At 47.3% G+C, this 15,404-nt stretch overlaps 1 protein-coding gene across 2 annotated transcripts in view; it reads left to right on the top strand.

Moving 5' to 3' along the window:
* Positions 1 to 337: 337 nt before the first annotated feature.
* The window catches only part of LOC135915280 (endosome/lysosome-associated apoptosis and autophagy regulator family member 2-like), a 53,439-nt gene continuing 38,372 nt past the window's right edge, over positions 338 to 15,404 (top strand). For both annotated transcript variants that reach the window (XM_065448304.1, XM_065448305.1), the window contains exons 1-2: positions 338 to 471; positions 800 to 1,224. In XM_065448304.1, coding sequence (XP_065304376.1) covers positions 1,120 to 1,224 — 105 coding nt within the window. In that variant the 5' untranslated portion in view covers positions 338 to 471; positions 800 to 1,119. The remainder of the gene's footprint in view (positions 472 to 799; positions 1,225 to 15,404) is intronic.

Here is a 15,404-nt window from a genome sequence, read left to right on the forward strand (position 1 = left end):
GCCTTGATCTACCATCACAGTGACGATGCGTTACCTCGGGGTATGCGCCGCGTACAAATGGCGATTGATATTTTGGTGTGTGTGTGTGTGTGTGTGTGTGTGTGTGTGTGTGTGTGTGTGTGTGTGTGTGTGTGTGTGTGTGTGTGTGTGTGTTCAGGAGAGCAGTATTAATAATAGATCGAACGCGCAACTTGCTACCTGTACGACATTACGGCGACAGCAATGCACACGTTGTGTGCGTTCGCGCTTATTTTCTCGGGCATTAAGGCTAAACTTTACACCCCATGATTTGTCGCACAGTTGCCCTTAATGAGCACGTGCATTCTCTTCTTTGCAGACGAAGAAAAAGAAGAAGAATCGGAGTTTATGGGAGGTACATGCTTCTCATTGCATAACAGCGATATTCGGCTGGTTTACGTTCAACCAGTCGGAGAAGAAACTTCCATCACGACTAGAAGACACCGTCAACCCGTAAGCCGATCGACGCGTCCGCACTTGGAGCACTAGGAACCGCTATCCGGCGAGGCTCTTGCATGCCTTCTGCTCTAACTCGCTACCACTACTGAGCCGATTGCGAAGCTCCGCATAAAAACATTGCCGTCTACCGTCAACACATTTATAATGGCCTAGCCCTAAGAGATCATATAGTTTTAATATTGCTCACAGGGTGACGCAACGATCTCGGAAACGCGAATTTAGAGCCAATTATTGTTTTTGTTTGTGAAACGTGGATTTCGTGGGGAGGCTTGCGACCCCTATGCTGACTCCCGCTCTGGGCCTGCGCATGCTTCGTCGACAGCCGTCGCCGCCGCTAACGCCGGCGACGAGAACGCCGCCGCTGCAGTTCCCTCCGTCTCCGAGGCCAGCGCAGCGGCGCTGCGGTCACCGCCCGCACACCGGCACCGTCGCCGTGGTGCCGTCGCTGTGAGCGCAGCGGACCCTTTACGTGGCTCGGCCCGCACAGCACGCAATACACAGAAAACAAAAAACAAAAGGGGGAGTCCAGCGCTACCACCATGGCCAGCGGGTGATCGTTCACCGCCGACTCGAGCCAGCTTCGTCCACCACACCGTGTGCGCTTGCCCGGCGACGCGAATACGCGGATCCTTTTCGCCGGAGATGCCACCCAGCGCGTCGCTGCTGGCTGTCGTCGGCCCGATCGGGCTCCTTCTCCTGACCGCCGTCAAGCTCTGCAGGGCAGACGAACTGCCGGCGTGTCAACCTGTAAGTGGCGTTTTCCCTCATTGCTTTTGGGCGCTAGGTGAAGCTACGCGTGCGGCGTATATTGTCGCGCTCGCGTTGCGAGGACGCAGCAGTCGTCTGTGGAGTCCGGCTGAGTGGAAGATTTAGCGTCGCGCTCGATAGCACATTGAACCTTGCTGCGAAGCAGTGATAAACAATGCTTACAGAGGCGCGCGAATCACCGCGATGCGAAACGCGGAGAGAGGCAGTGCGTTCGCCTCACAGTACCAGCAGCTGTTGGCGGCCGCTGCGCTGGGCAGGCGGGGCGTCCCTGTTTCGCTGCCTCGTGCGACGCGTCGTCAACGGAGGGGAGCCGGCGGCGGCTCGGGGTGTGTGCTCGTAAAAATGTGCACTTGAGGCGCACTGCCGGACGGCTAAGCCTAACCCGCGCGGAGGCTGAGGGGTGTTCTCTGGGCCTCATTGCGCCTGCGCTTTACCCCTGTCTGGCCCCGTATATACAACGTGGCGTCTGTTGCCGGGACAGCGGGATATTTTCTGGAGGTCTTGCGACACATGGTTTCTTAAGCGCTGCTTGTTTGCCCATTGATGCCAGTGTTCGTAAAGAAACGGTTCTGACTCCGCCTTGGACGCACAGTCGAGTCCTGTCGCAGTTCTTGCAGGAATTACTATAGAGGATGGTCCAGTCAAAACACTTCAAAAATAATCAAAGAATGATTATTTAGAAATGCCTGTTTAGTCAATGTCGGAATGCCTGATGCGTTGTTGCAATAGGTAAAGTGAATTTTGGGAGCCTTTAGGGTAAGGAAATGATAGACTTCTCATTTTTGTAGCACAGTTAACTTGCACGTGGGCATGCGTGGGCTCACGAACAACGTTGCCTTCTACAGGCAGATTACTGCACATTCGTCTAAATAAAGGAGTGCGGCCAACATGCAGCTGAGGGCAGTAGCCGACCCATAAGGCCTCTTGATTTCTGCTTATCGCACTCGTCGCAAATCTCGAAGCCTGTTTTCATGAGCATCCGCCCGGAAATGACGCCACATTTGTCTTCTTTTTCTATATGCTCTTTCCTTTTTTTCTTTTTCTTTTTCTTTACACTAGGCAGCTGGGCTTTGTACAGGACGTCGCAAGTGCATCCTGCTTTTTGATCACGTGTATCTTTTCTTCCTTTGAACTGTTTCCTCCTTTAAGCTATTGTCTCGAAGCGCTGCTTGTGAATATCAGAGATTAGATATTCGTGGTGACTTCTGTAGCTAAGTCGTGGATATCTTCGTTCGGACGTGGAGATCAGGAAACATGTCCGACAAATTATTGTTTAATCTAATTTTGACGAGACTTGCATCAACACTTTAGAAGCATTTATAATTCAATAAGACGGAACGCGGTGGTGGCGAGGAGGTTTGGTAGAGGGCCGTGCTAGAATATAGAGCAGAGTTGTTGGCTTTGTGAGAGCTGTGATGATGCAGAACAGCACATAGAAGCAAAATAAAAAATGCCTTAATGCTATATTGTTGTTGACGTGCTACAAGGGCCGTAATGCGTCGACATTATGTTGCTGCTGAAAAGGGCTTTTTAAAGCAAGCGAGTCTTGCTCAAAAGTTTACAGTTTATGCATGAACGCGATCTGACAGTTCGGTGCAATGCTTTCGAACGCGGGTGCATCAAGTGTGTGATTAGCGTAGTAATGCGTACACGACCATTATGAAAAGAAGGTACTGTCACCTTCTACAACCGAATTTCAGTTGGCGTAGGCGTTACGTCCGAGTTCGCAACCGTCAGCACAGCACAAAGCCCAAACGGTGGCGCGTTGTCACGAGTCTTTCTCTGTTTCTTTCTTCATGCACCGGCTTGTTACAGCAGGTGACTATTTCGACTCTTTTATTATGGCATAGTCGACAATTGTGGCATACTTTTAAATCTCTACAGATAGCATTGTGCTTGCGTTTTCTGACTAATATGGCTATGCGAGTAATTCATAAATTGCTTTAATAGTCCTTGCTTCGCCTTTGATGAAGACAGGTCCCCCTTATCGAAACGTTGACCAGCCTTTCTGAAGCACCTTATCCCTGTTTATAACCTTCTTACCGCGTGTGCTACTCCGCCTGCCAGGCCCCTCTCTGATTTTGTGACGGCGGGAAATTCTTTCGCGGGATCTCGTCATACGGTGCCGCACAAATGCGATATGGAATTAATAAGTTAATAGTTTATGCGTCCTACCTGAATGGACCGGGGCTGTATGAGACAAACAAGACCTTCCTCGCCAGATACATTGAATGTAGTCGGCTATATGTATATAGAGCTAGCAGTCTTCTGTAACATCGTCACGAGATAAAAGAGGAAAAGCAAAGAAGAAGAACGATACCATATCGTAAGCTTGTTAATTTCTTTTATGATTATCTTTTCTTATGTCTGATTATCTTTTCTTAATTTCGCGCACGATCTATAATGACACAATGGTGCGTGTAATCTTACTAAGTAGGAGAAACTGCGCTCTTTGCTCAAGCTCGATACCTATAGGCTGCACTATAAAGCTTAGCATTTTCTCTTAAGAATAAAATAAGTGCATGCCGGAACTATATGCCGAACTTATATTCCAATATTCGCGTTTAATAACAGAAAAGAAAGAGAGATAAAAGAAAGTCATAACTCGACGTGAACACGGAGCACGTGGAATTAAAGCAGGCGATGAGGCGGTTACACTCACTAATTATGCGAAATTTGATGCTTGGTTATGCGGAAACAGCGCAGATTTAATATAGGATTAGCAAGCACAAAGGACTAAAGCATGGGTAATACACTTGCGTTTTGCTGTGTAAGTGGGTTGTAATGAGGACGATGTTTGACTCAACAAATAAGCAAAATGAATAAATGTCTTGCAGTCGAAGTTACAGAGCCTCTAGAGCTCTGTAATTACGGTTAGTGGATTTTTTTCCGCGTTTGATGTAAGTTCTGAACAAAGCGGTCCTCGGTGTACTTAACTAGCGATTAGCGCCACATAGCTGGGCGAGGTATGGATATAGCTGATAGGGCCAAGTGCACATTAAAAAATAATATGAGTAAAAGGGCAGTCGCTGCTTCACTCGCTGACTGCTATTATCTTAGTAGCGGGAGTAATCTAGAATATATGTGAACGTTCAGATTGTAAACACAATTGTCTGGCCCATCTTGCGGTATGTTATTCCGTGTGATGAAAATCTTAAGAGGTTATTGTTATGACGGAGCATTCCTCTAATGGCACTGAATTCAGCCCTGTGCCGTTTTATATAGACGCATAATTGTAGAGAACTGATTCCTCGAATACTCAATATTCTGTATGTGTGTGTGAAGCACTTTTGTGTGCTCACTGCTTCATGTCCTTAAGAAGGCTCTGCAGCTATATATATATATATATATATATATATATATATATATATATATATATATATATATATATATATATATATATATATATATGATTCATTGTGCCAGACGTACTACTGTTTTTCATGGCTTATTTTTTCTTTGCGACGTCGAAACACCGCCGTCGGCGTGGCCGGGAATCGAACGAGAGACCTCGTGATCAGCAGCAGCGTGAGCCACGCCTCCATTGGATCGATCGAGCCAGAGTCATTTCCCACGGCAAAGCGTACGAAACGGTGCACGACGCTAACGGGCTCACGTACGCAGTATGTACTCGCGGAAAGAAAAGTCACCGAGACGCGGTGTTGTGCCGGGAGCGCGCAAACGATGTCCGACTTGGCACGTATTGCGGAGGGCGCAATGGTTTCCTGCGCAACAGCGCCCTACAGCGAACTGAGCCCTGCGTAGCACGACTGTTAAATTTCGTGAACGGGAGTTTGCAAAGCGCTTAAATTTCTACTTAGTTGTTTCACGACAGCCGGACATTGCATGGAATTGCCCTGACGCTGGACGTTGAGCGGACGATGCTCTGAAGCGCGGAGAAACACGTTACGCGGGGGAACGCGTGCACTCACACGATCGCGCTCCTCATTAGCTGACGCCAGCTGTAGCGTTGCACTCCTATGTGACGCTGTTTTAAAACATAATGCGTGCATGCTTTGTTTCGCAATAATGTGGCGCTTAAGTGGAAGCTGCGAGGCGTATTATGGCGGTCGAAGCTGTGCAGAGACGTCGGTGAATACGAAACCTTGACGCGCAGGGGCACATGACTTTCTCCCATGGGCGCCGCCATATTGTCCTTTGGACTGTGGCGAACCCGCATTTCTTCCGCGTTGCTCCCATCTAAAAAAGCACTGCAAAAACGGCAGCGCGTGCGTTTTGTACTCACGTGCGACAGTCCATGGAGAAGTATCTCTGCTTTCGACACAAAGTGCGTGATCGCGCTTCTGATTGGCTTGTGCAAGCCGTAGCTTCGACTATAAGGCCACATCGCTGCGAGATACAGCATAGGGTGCCTCTATAAAGCGACGGGCACGTCTAATAAAGGCACGTGGTGGGAGTATATGAATGACTATACATACTGCTTTGAACTGATAAGGTGGTGACACGAACAAAAACACAATATATTTCGTAATTGTAAACGTAGACTTTACAGACTGCCACGATAATGAGGGCGTAGAAAAATTTCTAACCACTGCGTATATACGTATATAATTTGTGCGGTTCATGAGATTTAAGATATAGATATGATTCTGGTGACGAAGGAACATGCAAACAGTTAGACGCGCATGTGGTACTTTGTCGTCCTTTCAATAATGACCGCTGCCGCCATATAGTTCGGCCAATGTAAAATGTGGCGGAGCGCACTTAGTGCCGAAAATTTCAGGAAAACCGTTTACGTTTTTTAAGCCAAGGTGTGCGGCGAAAGCGTTTCTTATTCGCGAGGACATAACGGGCGTTTACAATGTTAATATAATTATCTTCGTCCACCCTGGACGAATATAATAATTCCTATATCTAGACACCCTAGCTACCTCAATGTCAGATCATATTAAGAATAACGTCAGAACAAAGTACAGCTGCGACGAACTATAATGGTCCATATGCCACAAGTGCTTCTGAGTCATTTATTTGCACGAGTAGTGCGCGACTGCAATATATGCCAGAAGGTCCATTGCCAGGCCACGTAGCTTTGTACTGCAGTGCATAAGGAAGGCTATATGAAAAAAAATAAAGAATACAGGCAGCTGCAGTGTATTTCGTGACACATTTTGGGGGCGTCTCGATGCTGGTGTACGCCTCGTGAATCCAAGTAAATGGACGTGCGTTAATTAAGCATGTCTGGCTTCAATGTCATAATCAGCGTTTCTTATGGGAACTCGTCCCGCGGCTGTTTTAGTGAAAAGCAGTGCAGCGGGAATTTATCGGAGTGGAACTGCACAAAGAGGCAGTCTTGTTTCTTTATTTTCTTTTTTTTGTGTGTGTCTATCGCATTCAGGCATGTGTGACAATCTTTACCAAGCAAGAGAGTGAAGAAGGACGTTGTATAGGGGAACGCCAGAAAACAATGAGGTATAATGTTACATGCAAATTCACTCACGCGTGGTTTGTTTTCAACTAGTTCGAGCACTTACACCGCCTCTTGCCGGACTCCTTCTCCACGCGTAGCAAGCAAGTGCCTCGCGCAATCTATCTTTCATTTATGCACAAATTAATTCACGTTTTTATTTACGAGAGAATGCACGAAGTACAGCGTTGAATGAAGACCACCCGGGAAACAAGAACTGTGTAAGGATGCAGCTCGACGAGGCCAGGTGGCCGGTATATATACAGGCGATAGTAGCAGCACGTAGGTCGAACAACGAGCACGCAAAAATGCCGTTTCCTTGTGCTAGGTGAAAAAAAAAAAAAACAGGCTTGTTAAAGCGCGTGTTCTAAGCTATATGCGCTGCTAGGTCCGCTGTTCAAGAGAACGCTCCAATGTGCGGCTCGCACTTCGCTGGCACTAAGACAACGTCAATTCTCGGCACAGGTGCGTGTATAGAAAGGTGCCAGCGTCACCAGCCACAAGTCATCTGTCAGAAAGCTGGACGATTGTATACGCCTGCTAGAGAGAGATAGAGAGAGAGAGAGAGAGAGAGAAAGAGAGAGAGAAAGAACGAAAAGAAATCGTACGCCTTCGACAGTCATGTGTTTCCTGCAACAGAAATTGACATATATATATATATATATATATATATATATATATATATATATATATATATATATATATATATATATATATATATATATATATATATATATATATATATATAACGAACATCTTGAAGTTTATGTGAAACGGGGTTAATCTTAGTGTTATAAACGTGCCCATTTCGTTCCTGCGTCTCTCGCGTAAAAAGAATCCTGCGCGCGCGCGCATGTGGCTTCGCGCGGTACGCAGTCTGCCACACGCGCGGCGATAATCTCAATAATCTCAAGGAACTAGTTGGCGTTGGCAGGATAGAAGCGTACTTGCGACTGTAGCCTGATGGCTAGAGCATCGGCCTGCTGACAGAGGTTCAATCCCACCGTCGTGGACATTATTTATTTATTTATTTATTTATTTATTTATTTATTTATTTATTTAGAGTATGATCTATTGGGAAAGACACCAGAAGCAGCAGCCACGGCCAGGGAAGTCCGGAACGCTTCGCAAAGAAAGCTTCGCTTGAATAGAAGAGCTGTTCGAAAGGAGCTCGTGAAGAAACCTTGCACGCGTCGTCTCGAGAAACACATGCTATCGCTCCTTTCGCGCACCTATATGTTCGGCCGGCCAACGAGGCCGCACAACAGTCTCCCGCTACCAGTTGTGCGCAGCCAAGTCACGTGATCTCCGCCAGCAGCGCGTCATTCAACGGCAGCAGCTTCGGAGTGCGCGCGCGCGATGTACTCTGGGGGTCGCCGGCTGAACGACGAAGCATGTGTTTATCGCGGCGCCGTAGCCCGAACGAAGATCTCGCAGGTGGCGTGTGTGTCTCTCTCTCTCCCTCTTTCATTTGTATGCAAAATGGGAGGAAGAGGAAAACACTCGAAGAGGAAAGCTCTCGGGCGCAAGTGTTCGTATCCCCGAACCGGGCTCTGTCTGTTAAACCAGGTGTGTCAGAGTTGCCGCTGCTGATCTTGAATGTTGCAGCGCAGAAAACGAAGCAGATGCCCCGCAAGTACCGGTTTTGTTGAAAATAATAATAAAGGCTCTTTGCGTACAACTTCGGTTGAAAGGACTTGCGACAGCAAGTTCAGGTACCGCATGCACCCGGTGCCGCTGACGTTACGTGCTCTTAATTACCCATCAATCGCCACTTCAGATGCACATTTACTGCCGTAACTTGCGCTGGCAAGGCTCAAATACTGTGCCTCTTGGTGAAGTGGCTCTGTGTTTGCTGAGGTTCGGATCGGTGTCACCATCTAGCATACACTCGCCGAATGACGGCTATTGCCTCGGGATTTTGGTGGACTCCCTTGCATTTTTTCTGTTTTTTTTTGTATGATTACACACATCGCACACAAGGGGCTTCAGGCAAAATGGCGCGAACCATCGGGAACAACCATCTATAACTTCTTATGGCAAGTAAGTTATATTGCGTGACTTCGTATCTCGGAGGCATGTATGTCGCACAAGAAGATCCAGACAAGAGGTTTCACGTGCCAATGCCAACATTAAGTACAACTTGCTATTTGAAGTAACACGGGTTTTTGTTAATATTAAAGAGCGCCCTTCTCGGCGTTTTCTCTTGTCCTGGCTTGCGTTGTAACAATTATTATTTGGGAAGGGTCTCCCTGTACACCGCTAAAGTAATATTGCGAATATGCTATATATTTCGAGGAGCTTTCTGAAACTTCATCAAGCAAAAAGAAACTAATAAACTAATTATTTTAAGTTCTCTAAATCCTGTAAAACGCATTTTTGCCACCGTATACAGGTCGCTATGACGCATTAAGCATTAAGTAAACCTGCACTTATTGAAACGCCGTCTGCAAATTTCAATGATATGGAACACTAACCAGCCGAGCCCCTATAGCATTTTTATAAAGCGTGCACCACTTTCGAGAATAAGACAAAAAAGAAAGAAAGAAAGAAAGAAAGAAAGAAAGAAAGAAAGAAAGAAAGAAAGAAAGAAAGAAAGAAAGAAAGAAAGAAAGAAAGAATTTGCTGGTAACGGCTGCGTTTAGCGTCGTCTGCCGCCAGGCGGTCTAGTGAAGCGTGGCGGCGAGTTCTTCAGATCGACGACGTTGAAATGAGAGTCGATCAGTGACGTCACGATTTCATATTTCGCCGCGCACAGTGAATTACAATGAACGGCGCTGCTACGCAGCTGGCGTACACTGCCTAATGACGTCAGGTGGTGCGCAGGATCTCATGCGCAGACAGGGTCATGCGCAGCAGGCGCGCATGTGTCGAGCAGTTGTGTCTGGCGCCCTCATCACGAATTCTCCCGTCGCAGCAAACTATCTTGCAGAAACGCAGTGCATACATATGTAATCATGGTGTGGTGAGTCGGATCGAAGTTGCGGCTGTGCTATCGCTATTGTTCCGGACAAGAGGTCCTCGCTAAGCCGCAGCAGAACGTGTTGAAGCCGCTTTGTGGAATGATAAACTCTGTTTCTGTATACAGTGCGCGACACACTTGCTTTAGGGAGTGTTGAAAGTTACAGTGCACAGCAGTTTTGATGGCGCAGACGGAAATATAAAACCCGGATGAATTTACCAAGCATTTCAGGGAACTCTTTAATTGATCTTTAAAGACGCTGCTATAGCCTCCTGAGACCCGTGATGCATTTGAGCGCACATATTTTCCCCAAACATTCAGAACAAGTCAGTAGGGCTATGAAGGTGAAAAGTGTTAAATATTTTTTTTCAATAGCCCTAATAGTTTCAGCTCAGCGCGATGTCCAATATATTGGACACTGCAGGGGATGCTACCCGGTCTTTTTTCACCCAGCATGTATGTAATGACGTACCGCAGATATTGCGCTCAAACTCGTGTGCAAAAATGTTTTATTAACTCGAAAGGCAAAGTAGTGAATAAAGTACAGAAAAAGAGCATTCCTCTGCTCAACAAAAATTTCGCTGTTGTGTTCACTTCCTGTGGGCAATTTCAAAACACCCTCTGTCCTTTGTGATGCAGAAGAAGAGCCGACATTTGGCGCAACATAACTTGGTTTTCATGTCGCAGCCCTGTAGTCTGCAACGGGCAGCGTTGGCAGTGTCTGCCAGCGTTGGGCAGTGGCTAGTGCTCTTTTCTTGGGGTTCTCCTGGAGACAGTAGAGCCTGCTTTGATGGCGGATGCCACTCGGCTTCGTTCTCACTCTCCATTTCATCCTGCTTCTTCCCTTGAGCCACGAGGGTCTCAGCAACAGATTGGCGGAACTTCATATATTTGAGTAGGTCTTTCCGCTGTTTCTTTAGGTAGCCCATGTCCCACGTGTACTGCAGCCAGGAGTTTTTTTTTGCTGAGGGCAATGTCGAAGAGGTGAAAGATGGCTCTGATTGTCCACTTGTTGACGCGTGCTTTTGTCCTGTAGTAACTTATCATTTGGTCTTCCATGCCAACACCGCCCATGTTGACGTTGTGCATGCGCACAATATCTGGTCGAGGGACATCGATATGTTTTTTTTTCCCTAGGAGACTACCTGCGACAGGTGTTTTGCGGGTCTTGGCCATGGATTAAAGAAAGAAAAGTTATCGGCCTAATTCATCAGACACGCGAGGCCGGTCCCCTAAAGAAGAAATGACACGCGATTTCGTCCACAAGACGCTAAATACCAACGCTACTCGTCTGCTGTTCATAAGAAGGCCATCGCAAAAGCGCGTTCAAAATAACCGGGTTGAGTCCTAGCGTCGGACGTAATGGACACGCGAAAGCAAACGAAGCGTAAAAAAAAAAAAGAGCGCGAACAGTTTAAATTTCGTATTCTGCGCGTTCGCTGTTGTATTGACTTTAACATAAAATCAAAGATATGCCCTGAAAGCAGGCCGAAATACGAGAAAGAGTACTTACTTCTCCGGCAGCTGCCGTAACGCGCCGCGCCGCTGAATGCCGCCATTGTGGATCCGTTTCGGCGGGAATTTGAACGATGCATTCTCATCAACACTGCATAGATGTGCCAGCAGGTGTCCAATAAATTGGGGGAAGATGCGAGAATCAGGACGACTGGTGTAAAAGCCCGGATTCCCTGGCAAAAGCCAAGAGAGACTGCAGGGCAGCGGGACAGTCCTCTAGTCCACCAGCCGGTCACCCCTCGTAGCTCAGGTATCTCTTCCTGAAGGAGGTGCTTTCTGCACACCGCTCCACGTGCATTACATTCCCACATCGGGAGTCTGGCGGTGGATATACACGGGTCGCTTGCAGTCGTGGCAGGTGCGGTCGCCGAGGGAGGGCGCCACGTGCGTGGTCGCCAGCGCAAACATCTCGCAGACTTGGCTCGGCGCGACGTCTTGCGTATGAGCGTCCCACTTTTCTAGCATGTCTGGCGTGAGGGCAAATCCAGACCGTAGTCGGAAAAGAAGCGCCTGCTTGTCGCGAGGCAAGGGAGGCACATGTTGAGAGATGGATGGTGGGGATGCCGAAGATGCAGGCGACAGTGATATAGTGGTGTTCGCATCTTGGTTAGGACGATGTTGCGCGCGTAGGTATGCGTTCCCACCTTCGCACCCACGTCAAAAAAGAAAAAAAAAGAGAAAAAAAAAATAAGGGGGAGGGAGGTTACGCCGCACAAGCATCGATTCGCGGCAATTAAAAAGACAAGTCTTTCGCGTCTGAACAGCGAGAAACTTGTGAAACAGAATTTATTCAACCTTCCCGCCAACTTAAAGAGTCCGCTGCTCCAATGGGATCCAAGCTCGTCGCTTCTAACCTCAAGAGCTCTGCAGCAGGCGCTCCGATGCCCGCTCGTGCAGCCGACAAGCAGATGAAGTTCTCTGACTGTTTGGGTTTTCGCGTGCACACGTTTGTAGAACGTTGCATGGTGCTATGCAGCAACATCGAAGTCTTGGGGGAAATCACGGAACAAGTCGTTCGTTGGCGTGCTCTTAATCCCTGACTTGATCCGGTCTGCTTGCGAAAGGGCGCGCTTGTAGGAAACGCCTGCCAAGACTTGTAGGGGATCAGAGTCGCGGCTGTCTGGGCTCGGAGTTGTTTGGATCTCCTGTCATTTTCGCGCGACGCTTTTCTCGCTATCTACGCGGTGTTTTTCCTCTAGTTCGTGCTTCGCTCGAATCAACGGAAGAATTTTGAGGTTATCGATCAGACGGGAAAGAGAAAGAAGGAAGGAAAGGCTAGGAATGTTTTCGTTGAAGTCATCAGATTCGGAAGTGCTGTAATGTCGACTCTGAGGACGACTATGGGGAATGCGTTCTTGAAGGGAAATGATCAAGCGTGATGCACTGAAACGCAATAAATATACTGACTTGTCAGGCGGAGTGTTGAACGACTGCTTCCTATGAGCGGTAAAATTCGACGGTCGATGTTCAAGAAAGCCGTTTGTTTTGCCACGTAGTGAGAATATGCGAGAGCTATTTCGCCGAGGAGGCAACGAAGATATTGATTCTGGTAAGCAGGAAAAACGGAGGTCAGTTTACAAGAAAGAGAGCGAGAGAGACAAATGAAGGGATAAATTCACTGAGATCAATGAGGACAGAAAGTCCGGTCTGCTAACCTGCATTCGTTGATGGAGGAGGGGGAAGTAGACAAACAAACGCGCGGGTGTCAAAACATTCTTGAGAATTCTCCTGAAGGCAAGATGTTAAGGAGCCCTTAAAACAAGAGAGAGAGAAAGAGAGAGAGAGAGCATGGGAATGCTGAGGACTCCTTTCTGTAGGACGGACTGGTGGTTCCATATTTAAGCTCATTTCCGAGGTATCTAGATACTCGGGCTCCCCCGATAGAGTGTAGGGTTATACTGCTTGCGCCGAATCAAAGCGACCATGGTGCATTGGGGAAGCAGGGGAAAGGGAGCAAGGGAGACACAAGGACTTTCAGCAATCTTGTTAAATGTAGGATACACATTCGCTCACTGAAAAAAAAGGGGGGTGGGGTGTTGGCCGCATTTACACACAAGTATAAAAGAACCAGGTCCAAAGTAATGCAACAAGCACATTTCACTACATTTACTTATCACGCTTCTTCAGTGGGTCCGAGCAGAGTTCCGTCTGCCTTATCACCTGAATTGCCAGGTCGTAAGCGGAGGATAACGAGAAGGTAAACAGCAAAACAACTCGTTACATTATACCAGCCGAAGAGCGACATGGGAACCTACGTATAAATGGGATATGGCCGACGAGAGAAGAGGCGTTACCATCTGTTTGATAAGTATTATTTAATTTATTCGTTTGTTGGATTAAGGAAATAAGATTACAAAATATCAGGGACAGTGTTTTCTAGCGATTAGTTCAATTCCTACTGCTCTTTGTCGTTACATCACCCCCACTATCGCCGTAATATCAGCGACTGGCTCTACCAACGATAAGAAGCGAACAAGGAGGAAAATAATCTTTATAAGATACGGACCCTAGATAGAATTCAGGAATTGCTTAAAAAAACATACGCTCTTACGCTAGAATTGTTCCTAAGAGTATTTTCCAGCCAATCCTGATGCCAGACATATCACTAAGGTACGCGGCCAGACAATGGCGAATAGCTAAGAGTATTTTCCAGCCAATCCTGATGCCAGACATATCATTAGGGTACGCGGCCAGACAATGGCGAATAGCTAAGAGTATTTTCCAGCCAATCCTGATGCCAGACATATCGTTAGGATACGCGGCCAGACAATGGCGAATAGCACTCACGAATGAAAATGTGAATTCTTAGGGCCCGTTTTCCCACAAAGTTCGTTCGTTAAATCTGTTCGTAAGATTAGATGCCACTCAAACGTCATGGTTGATAACACGACCAGCCAATGGCAAACGGCACTTACAAACGAAAAGCGTTGCGAAGTCGGCCCTAGTAGCTTTTATAAAGAGCCTTTGCTGAAGGCAATAAAACTAAGCAGGATTTTTTTTAATAATGTCAATAATTTTAGGAGCAACCTCTGGGTTTTTCTTTTGCGAAATTCTGACAGGAAGAAAGAGCCGAGTGGCTTTATAATAAATCAGAACTGGGTAAACTGTCTTGCAGGAAGCAGCGGTTCCGGAAAGTCTGCGATCTTGAATCTCTCCCACGTTTCAAGGGAGAGATTATATATATATATATATATATATATATATATATATACCTCAAGTTGATTTACACCATGACGCAAACGGAAATTAGATTACGTGGGCGTTCATTTTTTTTTTTTTTCAGCTGTCGGTCTCACCAAAGTTCGTCCTGTGCGGCCATGCTATGTTCTCGCGGCGTCTCCCCTCACGAAATCTACTCTTGGGCTTTGATTCCGCGCTACCTTGCGCCTATAGGGACTCTGCAGTATGTGAAAAAAAAAGGTAAAAGTATAATAAAATAATGATTCGTGCTTCTGAGGTGGGAATTCAAGGCGGTCACAAGGCGAGCCTACGTGCAAACTGAACGGCATTCTTCCAGGTTTATTTCAGTTTCAGTCACGATAGTTCAGCTATCCGTTAGCCCAGTAACTTCAGCGAAGCCCCTGGTCGTTTAAAAGGAAAGTTTCTCGGCTCCTCCTGAAGCTTTAAGTGACGCAGATTTAGTTAGCTGGTGTCAACGGTTTCGTTCGGTGGTTCAATTCGGGGCGCTGCTTGGGTTAGGTATATAGGCGGGAGCACGGTGCATGATGCGCTCGGTACTTCATGAGCTGCGTGCCAGCTCATTGCGATCCGCGTTGCGCTACTGATCGCGGGATCGCGGGTTCGATTCGCCTCTGTCGCGGTGTTCCGACGTAGGCGGAATGCAGAAACACGTTAAAAAAATTGGCAGTGGCTTAGCTCGGCTATGCCAGGATATACATAGCGAAAGCTAAGGCATAGCATGGTTAGCCTTGGTTAATCTTATTTGCAAGTCCAGGTTAGTCTGGTTATCTAGCTATGTTGCGGCGTTTAGCCAGTCGTTCGGCGCGCTATTCGTCTGTTTCCTGGGCGATTCGTTTCCTCTACATCTCGTTCCGATGTCGATTCCAGGCCTCCTCCTGCTTATCAGAATTGTCGCCGTCCATACTGCCGCCTCGACTGCGGTTGCGGCGCACGCGAGCTATCCTTTGCAATCCTCCGACATGTTATCAGGCATGCGACGCAGCTGGCGAAGCGAGCGGAGGCGAACGCAACGACGAGGAACGCGTGTGACGTCATATACCAAACGGCAGCAGCGGA

The sequence above is a fragment of the Dermacentor albipictus genome, chromosome 5 (assembly GCF_038994185.2).
Source record: "Dermacentor albipictus isolate Rhodes 1998 colony chromosome 5, USDA_Dalb.pri_finalv2, whole genome shotgun sequence".
Classification (NCBI taxonomy): Eukaryota; Metazoa; Arthropoda; class Arachnida; order Ixodida; family Ixodidae; genus Dermacentor; species Dermacentor albipictus.